General features: G+C 48.7%; 2 protein-coding genes across 2 annotated transcripts in view; one reads left to right on the top strand and one right to left on the bottom strand.

Annotated features, from left to right (window-relative positions):
* The window catches only part of TACR2 (tachykinin receptor 2), a 39,243-nt gene extending 36,632 nt beyond the window's left edge, over positions 1 to 2,611 (top strand). The window contains exon 6 of the mRNA XM_015428388.1: positions 2,456 to 2,611. Within this exon, the coding sequence (XP_015283874.1) occupies positions 2,456 to 2,611 (156 nt within the window). The remainder of the gene's footprint in view (positions 1 to 2,455) is intronic.
* A 1,316-nt stretch (positions 2,612 to 3,927) lies between these two features.
* LOC107124941 (hexokinase-1) overlaps positions 3,928 to 20,660 on the bottom strand; it is a 64,718-nt gene continuing 47,985 nt past the window's right edge. The window contains exons 14-18 of the mRNA XM_015428432.1: positions 12,211 to 12,310; positions 9,973 to 10,156; positions 8,884 to 9,039; positions 6,056 to 6,289; positions 3,928 to 4,940 (exon numbers count right to left, since the gene is read on the bottom strand). Of these exons, the coding sequence (XP_015283918.1) occupies positions 4,796 to 4,940; positions 6,056 to 6,289; positions 8,884 to 9,039; positions 9,973 to 10,156; positions 12,211 to 12,310 (819 nt within the window). The 3' untranslated portion in view covers positions 3,928 to 4,795. The remainder of the gene's footprint in view (positions 4,941 to 6,055; positions 6,290 to 8,883; positions 9,040 to 9,972; positions 10,157 to 12,210; positions 12,311 to 20,660) is intronic.

The raw sequence follows: 20,660 nt of genomic DNA, 5'->3' as shown, positions 1-20,660 counted from the left end.
CCCCCTGGTCCAATCGTCTTGAAACTTGGTGGTTATGTTGGGGAGAGGTTCCAGTAAGCACGCTCCAAGTTTGGAGCCTCTACCCCAAACCCCCTCCCCCCAGCCCACCACAAAGTTTCAAGAGGATTTTTGCCATTGACTTCAATGGCCCCATTGGTTATAATGGACCCGAATTTTTCGGGTTTCCCGAAAAATTTCGGATATCTATGCTTTACCGATATAGATATTCGGGTTTTTTCGGGTTTCCCGAAAAAAATCGGGTCCAGTAAACCCGAATCCGAATTTTTCCGAATTTGTTTTTTTGCACACCCCTAATCTGAACATTTGGGGGCAGGGGGACCCTGCCTTGGCCCTTCATTTCACTTACTGTTAGCCAGCAAGACCTCCTAGTTCCTTTTCTCAGTTCCTGTTATACTGCTGTCCCCCAGCTTCCCATTTCCATGGGGCCTCTTCAGGCTTTTTTCGTTTGTTTCCACTGACAAAACACAAGAAACATCAAGCTCTCCTTTCCCTTCCTTTGCTCATGCAACCCTTACCATCGGCACAATCATTCCTGTTCCACTCACTCCCTCTGTTGCCTTATGCCAAGAGAAGGATCTCTGTCCGTTACCCACACCAGACAGACAGACATGGGCAAGCCAAAACCAAGGTTCAGACATTGTGTACAACGATTCATAATGAAAACTTAACTCTGGATTTATGTTTTTAAAAATTTCAATGACAGTGTTGGCACATGAGGGGGAAGCTTAAACCCTCACCTGTGGCAGTCCCAAACTGAATGAGACCCCCATGTGCCTCAGGATTTATTTTTGAGCCCAGAACTCCTCGCACAGTGCATTTGGATGATAGGCCCCGTAGACGGCATAAGGGGGGAACGAGGACTTTGTGATGTGTGAATTGCCAATGCTAATTCACTGGCAGGCACTACTTGGGCCCAGTTGTGACAATGGGAACAGAACCACTTCACTGAACTGCAGCTAAGGTGTTTACATTCTCTATGGAATCCCAGATTATCAGAATGAACTTTCAGTAGACCTAGCAATAAAACATTGTACTGTAATAGATTTTCCAAATATTTATTGTAATTTGAGGTAACAAGAATATTTCACTTAATAAAGAAAATATATTACTAAAAATAAAATTATTGAATTTCAATGTGTATTTCAAAAATAACCAGTTACTGAACCTCTGTAAATATAAATACAAATGAAGCATCTTCACCCGTCCTTCTGGAAATAATTTTCAGATACTGTCATTCTTCCAGCAAAATGAAAATAGGAAGAACACAAAATAGTTTCAGTGGTTACGAAGTGTTTTTTTCTTTCTGCTTAATTTTAAAAAAAGATTTCAAAACATCACAACGGCCTGCTAGATGAAATCTTCAGGAGACCTTAACTGACAGCAGCACATGCAGGCAACGCCATAACGGGTATACAATTCATGGCCCCTTTCCCCAGAAAATATTGAACTTTGCCTATTTTTATAAATACAGTCTAAAAAATTAACGATCATTTACTGTATTCAGTAAATCAATGCAACAAATGCCTAGATGTAACAGCTGCATGAGTTTCAACATGGAACTTCAGACATTTTAAAAACAGTCACACTTTGTTTTACCCCAAATACATCTCCAAGAAGGAAGAGTTAAGTGGCAGACCTGGAAGTGCTTGTTATACCTAACAAGTCCTCTGCTCCATTTACAAGTACAAACTCACCTCTGTGCTCCTCTCTACAATTTGTCAAGGCGTCCAAATCACAATTTTGAAATGTTTAGCTTTAGGCATGAATTTCACACCCCACTCTATTTATTACACATCTTACAAAGTAACGGTGATTTTTTTTCATCTCAGGGCCTCTTAAGGTTTGAATGATACATTTATACCTTGTTTTTCAAAAGGGGGGGGCTCCTCTTGACTACTGAGAACTTCTTGGATTACACCATGGACAAAGTGGTATGAGCACTGGGCAGGTGGACAGCTGCAAAGTGATTGTGAATTATGCTGTAACTGCTGAACTTGCAAGAGCCCCAAATTTGTGGGTAAATCCTGGAATCACGTATGCAGCTGCCTTATACCAAATCAGATCGTTGGTTCGTCAAGGTCAGTATTGTCTACTCAGATGGCAGCGGCTCTCCAGGGTCTCAGGTGGAGGTCTTTCACATCACCTTTTACCTGGTCCTTTCAGCTGGAGATGCTGGAGCTTCAACCTGGGACTTTCTATATGCCAAGCAGATGCTCTGCCACTGAGCCACAGGCCCTCCCTGAGCCATGGCCCTCCCCCAATCAACATGTGCTAAGGGGAAGATTAGTAGGTAGACCAAGACAGTGGATTGTTGACTCAGTTGATAACCTCATCATTTCACAGATTCATATCAATGGTTTGGATCAACAATATCATTTCTTTGGGGGGGGGGGGTTATTTCCAAGTAGCACAACTTTCTCCCCTCCCCCCACAGCCCAACTGCCTTGTCAATGGTCTCCTTCCTCCCAGGAAGGGCATGTCAGAGGATACGTACTTTGAGCTGCTGCAAGAGAGGCAAGAAAGTTGCACCCTGTGGATAGAAATCCTTCTGTCACCAGAAATGCTCCAGTGGATTCAAGCCATTGCCTGAAACCTGGTGAGACACAGCAGAGTTTTATAAACGTAAAGTTTTGCTATATCTCCATGCTGCTTTGCAGTATGAATTTACATTTTTAATTTTCCTAGTTTTCTTCTGTTGGTTTTACAGTGCATCAAATGCTTTCTCCCCCAAAATTACCGATCATCCCTTTTCCAGAAAGAATCACCAGACACCAACAAACACACATCAAAAAAAAGTTTAATAGTGTCACAAATATCCATTTTGCACTAGTATCACTGCTACTAGTGGGCAATGTAAAAAGACTTTCTAGCATTGCAAAAAAACCAAGTAATCATGCAGTTCTTCAGAAAGACACACACACGCACACACACACTTAAAGCTGGGATTACTGCTTGTGACTCACGTTACCATACAACAATCAATCACAGTGCACCATTATGCATATTGAAATGTTTTATCAGTAGCTAGGGCAATCCAAATCTTGAGAAACAGAAAAAAGGAATAGTACACAATTCCCCCCTTTTCACCAATAATGGGGGTCAGGGTCTTGCAAACAGCATCAATTCATACTTTGGAGAACAGAAGAAGAAATCACAATTGCAGCAGACAATTGCTTTTGCTGTTGGGACTCACATTCACCACCTCACACTGGCCAAATTGCTTTTCCCCTGAGAAACTGATTACCACACTGGTACCTTCACTGGCTAGCTCAACTTCCAAGCATACAATCTGACCTCATAACTGTGATGGATTATGCTCCTGGATCTCTTTTGTACTTGGTCTGTTTGGTATTACCGACTCAGATTGCTTTCCCAGGCACCGTGTCTCTTCTGCTCCATCTTGGTCTGGACTGAACCAAAAACATTTCATTTAAACTAGAAATTACTATATTCCACTGACTGTATGTTTATGAAGTCTGATTCTGAAGTTGATGCCATTTTAGATGTGTGTTCATTTCCAGAATATCATGGGTATAATCTGGTGCCATTATCACTGTGGGTCTGCATGAAGTGGAATCCACTGATTTTAACGGAAGGAGATTTCTTTTTCCTCAGCCAGTCTGGCCATAGACTCAGAGTGCTGCCAAGTTCTGTGTACAAAGACAGCGTTAAAAAGCCTTGTCATGTGACCATCGCTGTTTGGAAGCCTTACGTGAGGATTAGCCATTGAAACCATTTTTTCCTAGAAAACACATCCATGAATTGGACCCAACAGAAATCCAGGATCCCAAATTCAGATACATCAAATGAAATGTCACAGTCACCACATGATATTTCCATCCCCAGAGCTGTCAGTAAGATAAAGTAAGAAGTTTGGACAACCCCTTCTCCCACAACCCCCCCCCCCCCAAATATATGGAATATGCCCAAACCTTGATCAGACATAGAAACACACAAGTTTTTCATGGCTAGAGATTTGGATTACCCTGGGGCCAGTCATTCACTTGATTTTACTAGTAAAGACTTATCTTTGAAACAATATGTGTCTTACGTGGACATAACAACATCAGTCACCAGAGCCATGGGAAATGCCAGTGATATTACAGTTGATCTAAGCCAAAAGGCTGAGAAGCAACGCCAGTGATATTATATGTGTAGGAATAATCTCCCCCACCCCTGCACACCCCGTGACTGAATATGAACAGAAGACAATTCAGTTTGTTAAGAGAAATCCAAGGACAGAGACTTAACACAAGCATACAGTGCTTTCCAACAGCTGTGAAAGCTCTCAGGTTGTTTGAAAAGTGAAATTACGTTATGTGAAAATTCAGAGAGGAACATCTAAGTCCCTTCTGTGTAAGCATCTGTCTCATGTTCAGGCAGAGAGGTGGGCCTAGGTATTTATCACAGATGTAGTAGCAGCAGCTGGAAAGAATACACTGGACGCCCACTCTCTCTTGTGTATATTATTTGGCGGTAATTTTAGACCTCAATTTATAAACTTCTTTTTGACATCTGTTTTAATTACAGATCCTTTTTTTAAAATGATCTACGAATGGGGAATGTACCAAAAAGGGCAGAAAAAAGACACATGCAGACAAGGGAGATCTTATCAGCAAGAGCACACTCTATTCAGTATCCTATTTTATTTTCAACTCTTCATAAAGCAGTGGATTCTGGGTATCCCCCCCCCCCCGGAAGCCAGTTCAGACTACAGAACCGCTGCTTTACAAGAAAGTGCTCGGGAAGGCAGAATGAGCCAGTGCTGCAGAGTTCAGTTATGCTCAGCGTCACGAAGCCTACATCCCACTGCGGTGATGAGGGCAGCCCCTTTGCCGCTGCCGTCTTCGGAAAGAAGGAATGTCACATCGCATTTGGGCGCCAGCTCCTTTACGGTTTGGTGCATGACCTTTGAAAAGCTACAGAAAACAAAGTGGGAAGGTTTTAGCAGTCGTTTGCCTCCTGGTTCATAGAAAGCAACAACCCTGCACGTTTCTCAGATTAGCAGACAGGGTTCATGCTGACAGCATTCTGCTTTGCTGTGTTAAGAGGCACACAGGCGGAGGAGACCCTCCCCTCCCCTCCCCGCAGCCCATGTAAGCGAACAGAGCCAGCCATTCACTAGGGATGCATCTGGCAAAGGGTGGCAGAGGAAAGTCAGAGGCTGCTGTGGTGCAAAGTGAATTCCTCTTTATAACTCCCATCCCCCCCCCCCCCCCCCCCCCAGTTACCAAGTATAATACCGTCCATAAAGACCTGTGGCTCTTGGTGCTCCCGTAATATGAACACTACATGAAGCAGCTTGATAACTTTTCCAGTTAAGATGCTAAATTCTTCACTGAAAGTGTGGCCTGTTGCTGCGCAGCCTTTGAGAATGTGCACAGCTATGCTTCATGGTTATCAGTTTCTTTCTAAGGGACATGATGCAGAAAAGTGCAACAAAAGTGAACAGAAATTGGCCTGGCCGACCCAGACCTCTGACAGCTTAGGAACCCAGGCCAGCTTCAGACTGGGTGCCAGCACGCCACAGTGAAGTGAAAAGTTAATACACTGTTCACATGAACACGTGAAGCTGCTTACTGAGTCAGACCAGGGGTCTACAAAGGATAGTATTGCCTACTCTGACCGGAAGCAGCTCTCCCAAACTTCCAATCAGTGTCTCTCACATGGCCTGCTACTGGATCCTGTTAACTGAAGATGCTGGAGATTGATCCTGGAATCTTCTGCATGCAAAGCAGGTGGCTCTGCTACTGATCTCTGGCATAAAACCAGCTCCAGACAGCCCTGCCCAAGATACCTCTCTGTCTCCCCCCCCCCCAAGCTACACTAAGCCATGATGCAAGGAGTTGCACCACCACAAAGGATTACAGACCAAGGCCCCCGACTATCCTTTTTTGCCCGTACCATGCCTAACACCTATTAGCCATGGATGGGAGGGGGGTGTCTTATAACTATTCATTAAGCTCTACACTTCAGGCTGTACTTGTTGCGACACTAACACAGAAGTAGTAAAGGCAAATATTACAATACTTACTGTGGATGAAGTTTATATAGCGTCCCATCTACCCCCACAGTAATGTCCAGATGCTCTAATCCGCGGTTCTCTCTTATCTTGTCTACCACAGCTGCCATTCCAGCTCCACACAGCTGGGCAGCCCTTCGCGACACTTCCCCGCATACTGTCTTGACAATGATACTGTCGTCGCAGGTGCTGTTCAGACCAAGTTGCTGGAGGATTGTACGAACCTGAAGCAGTGCTAACCTATCACTGTGGAGAAAAGCCAACAAAGCAGATTTTTGAACTTGTTTCCAAATGAGGCTTTTGCATTTGGGGCTTTTGGCTGGCACCAAGCCAATATATTTTCATGATTAAAGCATCAGCAAAATTTAGACAGAAAGCTCGCATTCTTCCCTAGCCTGGTGCTGATTGCAAATATAGTAAAAATCTTACTTGAAACCTTATTCCGTATTGCTTCTCACAAAAGTTCTGAAACACACTGGAATTTTCAAGAACAGATTTACAAGCAGATTTTTAAAATATATTTGGCCATAACTATCTATATCACTTTAGATTTTGCTACTTCTCATGCCATAATTTGGATGCAATCAACATTTCTATCATATCCACACACACAAAAGTTTTAAGCACGTTTAGACGCTCTGGTTCCTGCCTAGGGATGCTGCGAATTGCTCAGCAAACCTGTTGATAGCTGAACTTACCCTGTCTGACAGTCATGATCAGATGGTGAGCTGATCAAGGATATGCTCGGCTTGCATCAAGCAACAGCTGCTGAACACTAAGTTTGTGGCTGCCTGTTGGTCAGAAGCCAACTCACAGCTGATATGGGATAAAAGGGGAGCAGGGCTCCAATCCACCACCACTTTAAAGCAAAGTAACTACACAGTGAAGCTGAAAAAAGGAGAAAATAAAGAGTTTGTTTCTCTTCCTTCCCCTCTAGGCTGGGTGGGGACAGAAGCTATGCTTTGTTCTCTGTGTTACAATAGCTAGATTTTGAGTCCAGCAGCTCCATACAAGATTTTCTGGGTTTGAGCTTTCAAGAGTCAAAGCTCTTTGTCAGATGCTTCACTTGTTACAATAGGGAAAGGAGGAAAGACTTGTTTCACTCCTTTTCTCTGCAGCCCAAACCAACAGCTTTGGGTAGGCAGAAGAGAAGGGAAATCCCAAGTAAATGTGCTGCATATCAGCAAGTCAGGGAGGCAGCAAAGTTTCCAGGAAGAACCTGACTTCTAGCTGATAAACTGGAAGTCAGCATCTGATTCTCACCCATTCCAAAAATACATTTGCTGGCCACAGAGCAAAATTCCCCAGCGGGCAATCAGAAGCAGACACCAGTGAACCTCTGTCGGTTGCAAGTACCCTATTGCTACACCAAGAGAAGACAAAAAGAAGAGACTGGATTTATACCCCACCCTTCACTCGGAGTCTCAGAACAGCTTACAACCTCCTTTCCCTTCCCCTCCCCACAACAGATACCCTGTGAGGTAGGTAGGGATGAGATCGCTCTTTCGAGGACTGTTCTTGAGAGAGAACACCTCTGAGAGAACTTGTGCATTACGCAAAGTTACATCAGCTGCTGCATGTGGAGGAGTGGGGAATCAAACCCGGTTCTCCCAGGGTAGAGTCCGCACTCTCAAACATTACACCAAACTGGCTCTGGTACTACATCAAACCACATGCAGTCTGTGAACAGCTGAACAACTCATCTATTAACTGGCTGCCTGATCGCCTTTGGCTAACAAGAAGTGAGCTGAACTGGCTGGTGTTCAAACATCCCCAATCCTGCCTCAGTGTATTTAGTGATCCCCAGTTAAACATGTCTATAATTCAGATTTAACGCTGAAGGGAAAAAAGCATCATGCCCAAATATCTACTGCTTAAACAGAGAAATAATCAAATCCTCCTCTGCTGACCCATCTAAGTTTGTTTCCATTATCCCGATTGTGTTATTAGCTGTAGGGAAAACCATGAAATTAAAAACGCCTCCTCCTGTACTTGGAGGGAGCCCTTTTTCCTGTGCATAACCTCTCCTAGCTCTTGCATGGTTACTTGCGTTTGCATTATGTGCATTTTGGACTGAAGAAACTGGAAAGGGTTATTCCTTTGAACAGGAAATAATTAAGGAGCAACTGTGCTGGAGGACATTCTTTGGTCACAAAATCACTTCTGTTTGCAGTGCTTACGCGGCTATGTTCCTGTATTCTCTCTCCCTTTATGCTGGAGCAAAACAGCACTATAGCAACACCTAGTGGCAGACCAGTGGTATTACAGCACCATCAAAGGATGAATATTAAACAAAGGGGATGCTGGACTAGACAGCCCCTTGGTCTGATCTAGCAGGGTTCTGCTTATGTTCTCATGCATGGAAGAAGGAGTTGTTTCCTGTAGAGCTTGTGGGTCAAAGTCTTCTCTGTTAGCCAGGAAAAGCTCATTTTAAAAGCAAATCCTTGAATCACTACTCTCAAATGCTAGAAACCACAAAGGACACATACACAATGACATCTAACATGTATCATTACTGTAATGGTGTGAAGTAAGAATGCTGGGGGTGGGGAGCAGTGCTCCCTCTAAGCTGAGTTAGTGTGAGCCTCCAGCTCACATATTTTTGTCTTAGCTCAGGAAGGATGGCTCCAGAGCAAACTAATTTCTGCAGTAGTCAAATCACTCACTCACAACTTTAATGCCAGTAGCTCACATAGTAGAATTTTTGCTCACAAGACTCCACAGCTTAGAGGGAGCATTTGACATGTTTGTTAACTGTCTCAGGAAGCATTGATGGGGAGCTATTAGTGATATAGTTTGACAACAAGAAGCCCTAGTTCAGGGATATCTAGCTCACTTACCTCTCAATCTGGGAAAGGAACTTGGTTTCAAAAATGCTTCTAGTTTTTAGCGTTTCTGAAATCTGACCTCTGAAGAGGAATCCTCTTTTAGTGAAGTCGATCAAAATGTTGCGGACAATTTCCCCCAAGTACATCCCGCTGATCATCTTCTCATACCTACAACCACAGACGGAAGCACTGGTTCAGAAAGGAAGGGGCCCACAATACTCACAGCCTGGAGCCTTGTGCTGGCATCTAATTCTTTATCAAGGAAAGCCTTTCTCAAATGTCAAGGGAAGTTTTCCTTGGGGAAGAGTAGGAAACAAGATCAGCAAGACTGAAACAGTGAAACTAAAAATCAGGTCCAGGGCATTATCTGTAGTGGACCTCCCCTACAATGGCACAGGAGGATGGCTAGGGAAGAGGTCTATCAAACGTCTCCTTCCCTTCTCATACCACAAGTGGGTCCTGAGCCAGTGTTCCCTCTAAGCTGAGTTAGTGTGAGCTAGCTCACCGGCTCACACATTTTGGTCTTAGCTCAGGAAGGAGGGCTCCAGAGCAAACTGATTTATGCAGCAGCCAAATCGCTCGCTCACAACTTTAATGCCAGCAGCTCACAAAGTAGAATTTTTGCTCACAAGACTCCACAGCGTAGAGGGAGCATTTGACATGTTTGTTACGTCTCTCAGTCAGTGTCAGACGAACCTCCGTGTATGCTCTGTGATAATGTCAGTTGTTCAGGGGGGAAACAGGCTGAATTCTGTGTGTAGGGGGGTTACTTTCCTGAGTTCTTCAGGGGGGCTTGGCCTTGCTGCCTCCATACACAGAGGATACAGGTGTAAGTACTGCCAGAGGCTATATTCTTTTTCTTGGGCACATGAAGCTGTTTTATACAATCAAGGTCAGTATTATCTACTTTGACTGGCAGTGGCTCTCCAGGATTTGCAAAGGAGAGGCTCTACCACTGAGCCATGGCCTCTTTATCCATTGCCTTATGACGCAATCCAGTGAGCCACTGAACTGGATACATGATCAGTAACAGCCATCCCTGACAGTACAACAAGGCATAAGTTACTTCCTACCCTACCCCCATGTTTAAGAAGTAATTACCGTTGCTTGCCACTATTTAATGAGTATTCATCAACAGCTTTGTCATATATCGTCCTGATGTCATCTAGGCATCCATTGTCCCCAAAGGCACCCCACTCCATGTTCACACACATCCTTCCTTGCTCTCCCTCTACCATCTCTATGTTTCTCATTTCTTCCATATAACATGCATTGCTGCCAGTTCCTGGAACGAGAAAACATTTATATTTGTCCATTATGAGGTCACAGAGGGCAAATGATAGCAACTAAGAGTAAAAACAATGCTTCCTGGATCAGTTACATGGGCAATCTAAGCCAACTGGTGGTGAAGAGAAATGGCAAGATGTCACATCAGACTGTTGAGTGTTGAAAGGAAAAATAGCTTTTGTTAACACAGCTTGATAATGACAATCACTTACGTCTCGAACTGATCTGGATTTATGCCGGCATTGCTGAGGAAAAATCAAGCTGATTCATTTTGAGGCAATCACTCAAAAAAAGCTGAAGGAAGGGGGCCATTATTCATGAATATTTTCAGCTGAACTGAAAACTTGGTACCTCAGAATGACTTCTCAATGAGATATTTTTTTATAACCCCCTCCCCCTTCATTACAGCCCTATTTTCTTCCCTCAGAAAAACCCTCTGAGGCAGATTAGGCTGAGCATTTATGTTCATTGGGTGGCCCTGCAAAAGTCAAAATCAAAATGGGATAGGTATCTGTATTTACAGTCCACAAACTTTGAGCTGATGGCTGTTAAACTGTATCCTGTCTTTCAGTTTTCAAAACATGATAAAAGTCCTTATTATGGGTGTGCATTCGGATGTACCCAAGCCAAAAATATACCCAAAAAATACCAATATTTCGGCTTCCCAAATGTATCCGGCTTTTTTCCGGAAAATCGGGGGAGGGGGGGTAATCCTGAGAATTATTGTTAGATCTGAAAACAGCAGAGAGGTGGGAGCTTAGCTGTTTGCTGGGCTTCTACTGCAGTCCCTTTAAAGTTTAAAGGAACTGCAGAAGACAGCCTGAGGATCGGCTCAGAGGGAGAGCAGACTGTTCCCACCGGCTTGGCTTGGGGCTGCTGTGCTGCAGGGAGCAATCTGCTGGGCACGGCACAGCGGATCTCAGGGCCAGTTTATCCTACAGCACCGTTTAAGCCGCGCTGCAGGAGAAGCCAAAGCAGCCCCAGGATCGGGTTGTCTTTATTTTTTTACTGGTATTTTTCTTCTCGGGTCTATTGGACCCGAAAAAAATTGGGATTTCCAAAGAATCCTGGATCCCAATATCATTCTGGTATTGGGAGTCAGGATTTTTTGGAAATGCCATTTTTTTTTTCAGTTCCATAGACCCAAACTGAAATACACCAATTTTAAAAAACTGCACGCCTCTAGTCCTTATTGGTGCCATCGATGGTACGGTGGATCAATTCTGTCAGAATTATACAACTATCAAATTCAACCTAGTTACAGATTGTAAGAGGGATGTACTTGCTACCATACACACCTTTATAAAGAAACCGCCTTGAGAAATATTACTCCTGGAGTAGCAAAGATACTCAGAATGGATTTGGCAGAATTGCAAAATGGAACAAAGGGTCTGGTCAGGTCAATAATAACACTTTCCCCACATTTTTCTGGTGCTCAGACACAACACAAAGTGCTGCAGACCAAAATACCTAACTCATCCTGCATGGCTCAAGCTTACTTTGCGACCAAATGAAGCTGCCTTATACCATGTTAGATGATGGGTCCATCTAGCCCAGTTGTATCTGCTTCACTTAACAGTGGCACTCCACATGCACTCACACAGGAGTCTTTTTCCAGCTCTACTAAGTGGAGATGCAAGGACTGAGCCTGGGACCTCTTGCATTCGAAGCATGTGCTCCTCCATCATTGAACTGTTGCACAGAATCTGCTCCAGCATCATTTTTTTTCTTGCGTTCCCCAAGGGGATGCCACTTATTTGGCACCAGACTTGCCTCAGACCTCTTGCTGTGATATTAGTAAGAAAGCTAGTCAGAATTAAAAATCTTATAGTGCAATCCTATGCAAAGTCACTCCAGTCCAAGCCCACTGATTTCAGCTAGCTTAGATGGGAATAACTCTGCACAGGAACACACTGTTAAACTTTGCAACTTCATGTCCAGTGTAGCTATCCATAAAATATCCTTCAGAGAAATCTGGAAGTAGTAATATCACTCTGAACTTCTAAGTAATATTATAAAATCAAATGTAAAAACAAACATACAACCACATACCCACAATGAGTCCAACTTCACAATTTGGATCTTCATAGGCACAAGTCATCATTGTCCCAACTGTATCATTCACCACAGCCACAACATCTAAGTCAAATTCCTTTGAAGAAACAACAATATGATACCACAATGTTCTTTCTTGCAGTGCATCAAAGCAACATTCACTGTCTTTTACAGTACAGGGGACCACCTAACCTATATCTGCCATTTACTAATTTACTAATACCTGAACCCAACAATCTTGTTTGAAATAGGAGCAATATAATACATACGCGTGTTCCGTCTCAGCAGTATGTTTCAGGAAATACAACAACACTGTTAAATTAAAAAAACAGATGCTTCTACTTCCCATTTCTAACTATGTTCTATGGGGACAGAATACATTTATTTTTAGTTTACATAACCACATTGCTACATTAGTGAGACATCTTTTTGAGCCCACTTTTGCAGAGCAGCTTAAAAAAAGGGAAGATCTTTGAGCCCCTTTTTGAACATTTAAAACTATTCTTTAGAAGACAGTTTCCCATTCTTCCTTCACACACTTGAAAATACAAAAGGTGTATCAAATAATAAGTCAGGAAAATTCTAGAGGGGTAGCCATGTTAGCAGCAAAGGAAAACGGGAGTCCAGCTGCACCAAGACTATCAAAATGTGATCCACCATAAGTTTTCATGAGTCAGAGCATCTTATGAAGTGAGCGCTAACTCTCAAATGCTGGAAGACATTCTCCTAATACCTAAGGTGTCTCTGGATGCCTGCATTATTCTGCAGCTTGGAAAAGTCAAGCATACAATCAAACTGTACAGATCTCTGAAGACATCTTCCTCTGTCTCAAAAATGAACAAGTGGAAGGGACCAGATAAAATCTATCTTCTTAAATTGTCCCTTCTCCCTCTAATTAGATTCGTCCGTTTCATCAGTTCTGCCACAAACTTCCACAGAATCCCTGTTTTGTTAGAACCTCTAGGTTCTTCCACCTTAGGGCCAAACTACACAAGATGTTTTTTTAAAAAAACAGGTCCAGGTTCCTCCTTGCAGCCACACAGCAGCTGTGGGCAGGGCTCTTTTTGTAGAAAAAGCCCAGCAGGAACTCATTAGCATAATAGGCCACACCCAACAACAGGAACTTATTAGCCTATTGGGCCACACCCCTGACAGCACAGCTCATTAGCACATTAGGCCGCACCCCCATGTTACCAGAAGTGTGGTTATCCAGCCACACCCACCTTTTGCTTCTTATTCTGTTTACCTTGTTTGTTGTCCAAACCCAGGGCCTTTTTTTGTAGCAGGGACTCCTTTGCATGTTAGGCCACACACCCCTAATGTAGCCAATCCTAATGAGTTTCTGCTGTTGGGTGTGGCCTATTATGCTAATGCGTTCCTGCTGGGCGTGGCCAACTTGGGAGCCAGCCGGAACTCCGTTCCTGTGCGTTCCTGCCCAAAAATAGCCCTGGCTGTGGGGAACATCAGACTCTGAGTGCTTGATTCATCTCAGGAGCTTGGTGCAATGAGAAAAGGGGCTCTTGCCTCCCTCCCCCGCCCCCACACCATTTTCCCGAGCCAAAATTTGCCCCATTTTGGAGTTGTATGTGCACAGAATACTGCACATGCAGCTCCAAAGTGGGGCAAATAATTTTGTGCTAAGTTGTGCTATTATTCTATTTTTCTTTTACAGCAGTGCAACAACCAGCATATCATTGCAGTTGATTAGAATATTAAAAAACTATAAAGACATTCTTACTGAAGCTAAAATCAGAATGATCTCTGCTATATAATACATTCCCACTTACTATCTGGAATTAAGCTAATGTCTTATTCCTTTTTAAAAAACTAATGGTGATTACAGTGATTAATTCATAGTTATATTGTAAATCTGGCCTACGAGGCCTTTAGACCCACTGTATTACTTACATAGTGGTATGAATTTTAAACTATAAAAATATATTATACTAGCAACAGAATAAAATCTTACATCTATTATTATTATTATTATTATTACATTTGCAGACTTGATATTTTTCTTCAATTGGCTGCAAGAGTAAGAAAATAATAATATAACTTTGAAGATCTATATTTCTCTACCACTTCCCTCATGTATATGTTAACTTTCAAAAACATATTCTATTTTTACCAATGCAAAAGAGGCATATGTGAAGCTCTACCACTTATTCAAGATCAATAGTCCAAAACAATGAACATTACCTTCTAAACTTTATGGTCAGGGGTTTTCCCCCACATGTTCCTGTGATGCCGCCCCCTTCCCCTCCCGGGTGGCGGAACCTCAGCCGTAGTCCACCCGGTCCCCGGGACTCCAGAACTCCTGAGTAGATGGTGGAGTTAGGTGGTAGGGAGGCGGAGAACCTTTCGTGAGACAGAGCGTACCTCAGATCCAGACTCAGCAGGGAGTTACTCCACTCCCTTGTAGTCTGCCTGGTACTGGCAGGAGGCGGTTAAGGTTCCTTTCTCTCTGGGTGCCAATCCTTCCACTCCTTTAGCCAGTCCAGGGTCTCCTCCCCGGCTTGCTCCGCTCGCAGCTTTATTCTCACCTCCTCTCCCATCAACCCCCGCACCTCAGCTCCGCCCCCATACAAAGGGGAGAACGCCGTCCCACCCCTCCAGTGCCCGCCCCTTCCCAGCCGCAGGCCGTCCGCCTGTTTGGCGTCCTTGCGGCCGCGTGCCGGCCCCAGCGTTGGGCATGAGCGGGGGCGGCTCCGCGCACGCCCGCTCTCCCCGGGACGCCCCGCGCCGTCTCCTTGCTTCCCACTGCCCTCCGCGGCCCGTGCAGCGTCGCGGGCCGCCTCTGCAGCCCGTCCATCCCTGCCGCCCTCCGCGCCGTCTGCCGCTGCCCCTCCTTCTGTCGTCCGGGCCACGAGGAGCTGTCGCGGGGCCTCTCCGGCGTTCCTGCCGTCCCCGGCCAGGTAAGGGCTGGCTGGGTCAGGCTGGGGTTTCTGGGCCGGTCTTCCCGGGGTACCCGGGAGGCTGGGGGCGGAGTCCCGGGAGATACCGGGACACACACACCCCTTAACTCCTCTGTCGGGACGTCCTCGTGCAGCCGGGACAGGTAGTCGGGCACCTGGTGGTCGCGTCCAGAACGATGTTGGATAACGTACTGAAACGGGAGAAGGGACAGGTACCACCGTAAGACCCTCGGGTTATGCTCTTTCATCCGCTCCAGCCATAACAAAGGAGCGTGGTCTACTATCAATTTGAAGGGATTATTCGTCAAATAGTATTGCAAGGACCCCACCGCCCACTTAACAGCGAGGGCCTCTTTCTCTACAGTGGAGTAGGCCCGCTCAGCGGGTTGGAGCTTCCGGCTGATAAAGAGGATAGGTCATTCTATCCCGTCCCGTTCCTGCGTCAAAGCGGCCCCAAGGCCTGACCCGGATGCATCCGTATGCAAGATGAAAGGCAGAGCGAAGTCCGGGTTCTGCAATACGGGTTGACCGGACAGGCTGCTACGGAGAGACTCAAAAGCCCGTGTTGCTTCTGGGCTCCAGACGATCTGATTGGGCTGGTTCTTTCGTAGGCAGTCCGTCAGCGGACCGGCCTTAGTGGCAAAGTGGGGTATAAACTTGCCATAATACCCCACCATCCCCAAGAACCTTCGCAGCTGTCGCTTTGTGGAGGGACGGGGTTGTTGTTCCACCGTCAACACTTTCTCTGGCACTGGGCGTAATTGACCCCTCCCGACCACAAAACCCAGATACCGCAGTTCCTGGAACCCTATACGGCTTTTCTTGGGGTTGGCATGTAACCCGGCGTCCTTCAAGGCCTCCAGGACAGACCGCACGTGGCGAACGTGTGTCTGCCAGTCTGGGCTGCATATCAGTATGTCGTCTATGTATGCCCTGGCATATTGTGAGCAGTGGGCCAGAGCCCTGTCCACCAGCCGCTGAAAGGTGGCTGCTGCGCCCTGGAGTCCAAAGGGCATCCGCCTGAACTGAAACAGCCCCTGGGGTGTCGCGAAGGCGGTCTTTTCCCGATCCGGAGGGTGGACCGGAACCTGCCAATACCCCTTGGTCAAATCAAGGGCCGTCAGATACTTGGCCTGCCCTAGTTGGTCTATCAAGATATCGGCCCGGGGCATGGGGTAGGCGTCGAAGGACGAGATCTTGTTGACCTCTCGGTAGTCCACACAGAAGCAGACCGACCCATCGGGTTTCGGAACCAAAACAATGGGGCTGCGCCAAGCGCTCCGGGAGGGTTCGATTATTCCCATGTGTAGCATATCCTGCACTTCTTGCCCAATCACGTCCCATTGCTTCTGTGGCAGCGGCCTCCAGCGGGCCCGGGCAACTTTCCCCTCTGGGGTCGGGATGTAGTGGGTCGCCAGCTGGGTGTGTCCTGGGGTATTATCAAAGACCCCGGGTACCTGTGCCAAGACAGTGAGGATTTGCGTTTGTTGGGCCTGGCTGAGCCCAGGGTCCAGGTGGGGTAATTCCGCTTCCCCAGCCCTTGGTCCCCACGGCAGCGTCCCGTCCGGTAATTCTGAGGGTTCGGTCTCTAGGTACACCGCTGTCGACTCTGGGCGAGGGATCCACTCTTTTAAGTGGTTTATATGTAGTCGTTTGCGTTGGCGTTGCTGTGCCCCACATTGGACCTCATAGGAAAGGGGACCCAGCACCTTAGTGACGACATATGGTCCCTGCCAGGGATCCCCCGTCTGCCTCCCTAACACCTGTCGGGATACCAGGACCCTCGCTCCTTCGCTCAAGGTTCTCTCTTGCGTGTTGCGATCATAGTGGCGTTTTTGTTTTTGCTGTGCTTGCTGCAGATTGTGCTGGGCCTGGTCTCGTACCCACTGGAGGCGTTCTTGTAGTTGGGACACGTATTCCACGACTCCTATCTCAGCACTGTCAGTCGGGGGACGGGCCCACTGTTCCCCTACCAAACCCAAAATGCCTCGCGGATTGCGCCCGTAGAGCAATTCGAACGGGGTGAATCCCGTCGAGGCTTGCGGGGATTCTCTAATCGCAAAGAGCACGGGGTCTAACAGAAGGTCCCAAGCCGTTGGTCGGTCGCGTGCCAATTTACGCAGCATGCTCTTGAGCGTCTGGTTCATCCGCTCCACCAGCCCATCGGTCTGGGGGTGGTGAATGGTGGTGAACAGTTGACAGATGTGTAACACCTCGCATACTTGTTTCATTAGGCGGGCTGTAAAGGGGGACCCTCGATCCGTTAGGATTTCTTTCGGGAGCCCCACATGGGCAAAGAGGTGCATCAGGGCCTTGGCTACCCCAGCGCTCTTTAGGCTCGGGAGGGCTATTGCCTCCGGGTATCGGGTAGCATAGTCCATCACCACGAGGATGTAGCGGGCCCCTCGTGGTGTCCGAACTAGGGGCCCTACGAAGTCCATCGCGATTTTCTCAAAAGGCTCCCCTACCACCGTGATAGGGGACAGAGGCGCTTTCGGAGCGGCCCTATGGGACATCCGTTGGCACACTGCGCAGGACCTGCAAAAACCCCGCATATCCTTGGCCACTGACGGCCAGAAGAAATGGGCCAGGATCCGTGCCATGGAATTTTGAAATCCCTGGTGGCCTGCCCACTGGTGCTCATGGGCCCACCCCATGGCCTCCATCTGATACGGGGCGGGGACTAACAATTGTTCTATGGGCCCCATCCGCCCCCGGGCTACCCGGAACCATACACCCCCCCGTTGCATTATGTGGGGCAAGCGACTACCCCGGCGGGGCTCTATTACTTCCCCGTCCCTTACCGCCACTTGGTCCCGAAGTTTGGCCAATTCTTCTGCTTGGGTTTGCGCTGCACGAAAGGCCGGGTCTACCACCCATGCGGCCTGTGGGCCGCTGGCGTTGTCACCATCCGAGCCGTCCTTCGGGTCCTCTTCGCCTTCTCCAGTCTCGGGTGTGGCCTCAGTACTTCCTTCGGCGGCGACTACATCTAGGTCCCTCGAGGACCCGGCCCGTGCCGGTCCTGGTTCATGGTACCTGCGGATCGCTGCTAACAGCCCAGGAGCATCTCGCCCCAATAGGACCTTACAGGGCAGCCTGGCCATTCGGGCCATCGGGACCTCAAAGCTCTGGCCTAAGTACTGTACAGCGACCGGTACTACTGGACATCTTTCGGAATGACCATGTAGGCATACTATGGTGGCCCATCGGACGACCGGCAACCAAGATGGAAGGAGGCTGGACAATATCATGGAGACCGAACTTCCGCTGTCCAGGAGAGCCTCCCACTCTCTTCCCGCGATCGTCACGGAGACTGTCCAGGGTGGAGGACGAGCCCCGACGGCCGCCTCCTGCAGCGCACATTCGCTCCCTAGGTCGCACTCCATGAGTGGGCACTCCCGGCGGAGGTGGCCCCATTGTCCGCACGTGAAGCAAGGTCCCACCTCTGTGGGCCCCCGCTGACCGGGGTTCGGCGGACCCTCGATGGCACTGGGTTCGGCTCTCCCCCGTGCCCCTGGAGGTGGGGTCCATGTGAAGTGTCTAGGGACGAATGGTGGGGTGCTGGCTCGTCCTATTCCTTTTCGGACTATTCCAGATGGGGTCACACCCCTGGGTTCACGGTTATTCCCCGTGGCCGGAGCACCCCGTCCGCCAGGCACGGGAGTGCGGTTTGGACGTCCGGGCTCCCCTTTCCCTGATGCATCTTCGGCGGCCTGGTAGTTTTCCCAAAGCTCCTGAGCTTCGTGGAGCCTTCGTGGGCGCCAACAAGAGACCCACTGGCGAGCGTTTGGGGGCATGATCAGCAGGAGCTGCTCGATGACAACGAGTTCTACTATACGTTTTCCGTCGTCTGTGGTTGGGGCCAGCCAGCGAGTGGCAGCTTCTTTGAGCGCGGCAATGATTGCTCTAGGACGCCCTCCGGTCGTATAGCTGAAGCTGCAAAACCTCTGGCGTTGGGTTTCTGGCGTTATCTCATATCTGTCGAGAATGGCCGCCTTCAGCTTAGCATAGTCCGTCACCTCGGCCCTTTCCATCGCCTTCATAGCGGCTTGTGCCTCGCCGGTGAGATATGGGCCTAGTATCGAGGCCCATTGATCATTAGGCCATTTAGCGGCGGCGGCGGCCCGCTCGAAGGCCTCCAGGTAGGCCTCCACGTCATCGTCGGCCCCCAGACGGGTCAGCGCCGGCCAAGGGGTCTTGGGAGGAGGGGGTGTTCCGCTGCCGCCACCGGTGGCCACCTGGCCGATCGCCTGGACCACCTGGTGCAGGTCTCTCATCATGGCGGTCTGCGCTTGTTGCTGCTGTTGCGTCATGTCGCGGAGCAACTGGGCCTGGTGTTCCGCCATCCATTGTCCCAATTGGGCCAAATCCATAGCTGTTCCTGTCCGGGTAGTAGCGTCTGGTCGAGCCTTGACGGACTCCTGGCTCGCCGAGGATGTGCCAGGAAGGGTAGCAGGGGAGCTTAGGCGTCTATCCGAAGGCGGTTGCCACCCTGAGGGGCGCGGCAAGTATGGAAGCGGCCGCGGGGGCGGGTCGTTTATGCCCGCATTCTCCACCACCTTGTTCCTGTGATGCCGCCCCCTTCCCCTCCCGGGCGGCGGAACCTCAACCGTAGTCCACCCGGTCCCCGGGACTCCAGAACTCCTGGGTAGATGGTGGAGTTAGGTGGTAGGGAGGCGGAGAACCTTTCGTGAGACAGAGCATGCCTCAGATCCAGACTCAGCAGGGAGTTACTCCACTCCCTTGTAGTCTGCCTGGTACTGGCAGGAGGCGGTTAAGGTTCCTTTCTCTCTGGGTGCCAATCCTTCCACTCCTTTAGCCAGTCCAGGGTCTCCTCCCCGGCTTGCTCCACTCGCAGCTTTATTCTCACCTTCTCTCCCATCAACCCCCGCACCTCAGCTCCGCCCCCATACAAAGGGGAGAACGCCGTCCCGCCCCTCCAGTGCCCGCCCCTTCCCAGCCGCAGGCCGTCCGCCTGTTTGGCGTCCTTGCGGCCGTGTGCCGGCCCCAGCGTTGGGCACGAGCGGGGGCGGCTCCGCGCACACCCGCTCTCCCCGGGACGCCCCGCGCCGTCTCCTCGCTTCCCACCGCCCTCCGCGGCCCATGCAGCGTCGCGGGCCGCCTCTGCAGCCCGTCCGTCCCCGCCGCCCTCCGCGCCATCTGCCGCCGCCCCTCCTTCTGTCGTCCGGGCCACGAGGAGCTGTCGCGGGGCCTCTCCGGCGTTCCTGCCGTCCCCGGCCAGGTAAGGGCCGGCTGGGTCGGGCTGGGGTTTCTGGGCCGGTCTTCCCGGGGTCCCCGGGAGGCTGGGGGCGGAGTCCCGGGAGATACCGGGACAGTTCCCCAGAGAGCACTATGATTGGGGTCCCAATATCATTTAGCCCTTCCAGGTCCCAGAGACACCAGGCTGGCTGTGATGAGGGCCAGGGCCTTCTCAGTGGTGGCTCCATACTGGTGGAATGAGCTCCCAGAAGACATCAGGGACCTTTTACAGTTCCGCAGGGACTGTTCCCTGGAAGGCCAGATAATGAAACT

The sequence above is a fragment of the Gekko japonicus genome, unplaced genomic scaffold (genome assembly GCF_001447785.1).
Source record: "Gekko japonicus isolate JY-2015 unplaced genomic scaffold, Gekko_japonicus_V1.1 scaffold672, whole genome shotgun sequence".
NCBI lineage: Eukaryota > Metazoa > Chordata > Lepidosauria > Squamata > Gekkonidae > Gekko > Gekko japonicus.
This window is presented reverse-complemented; position numbering and strand designations above follow the sequence as displayed.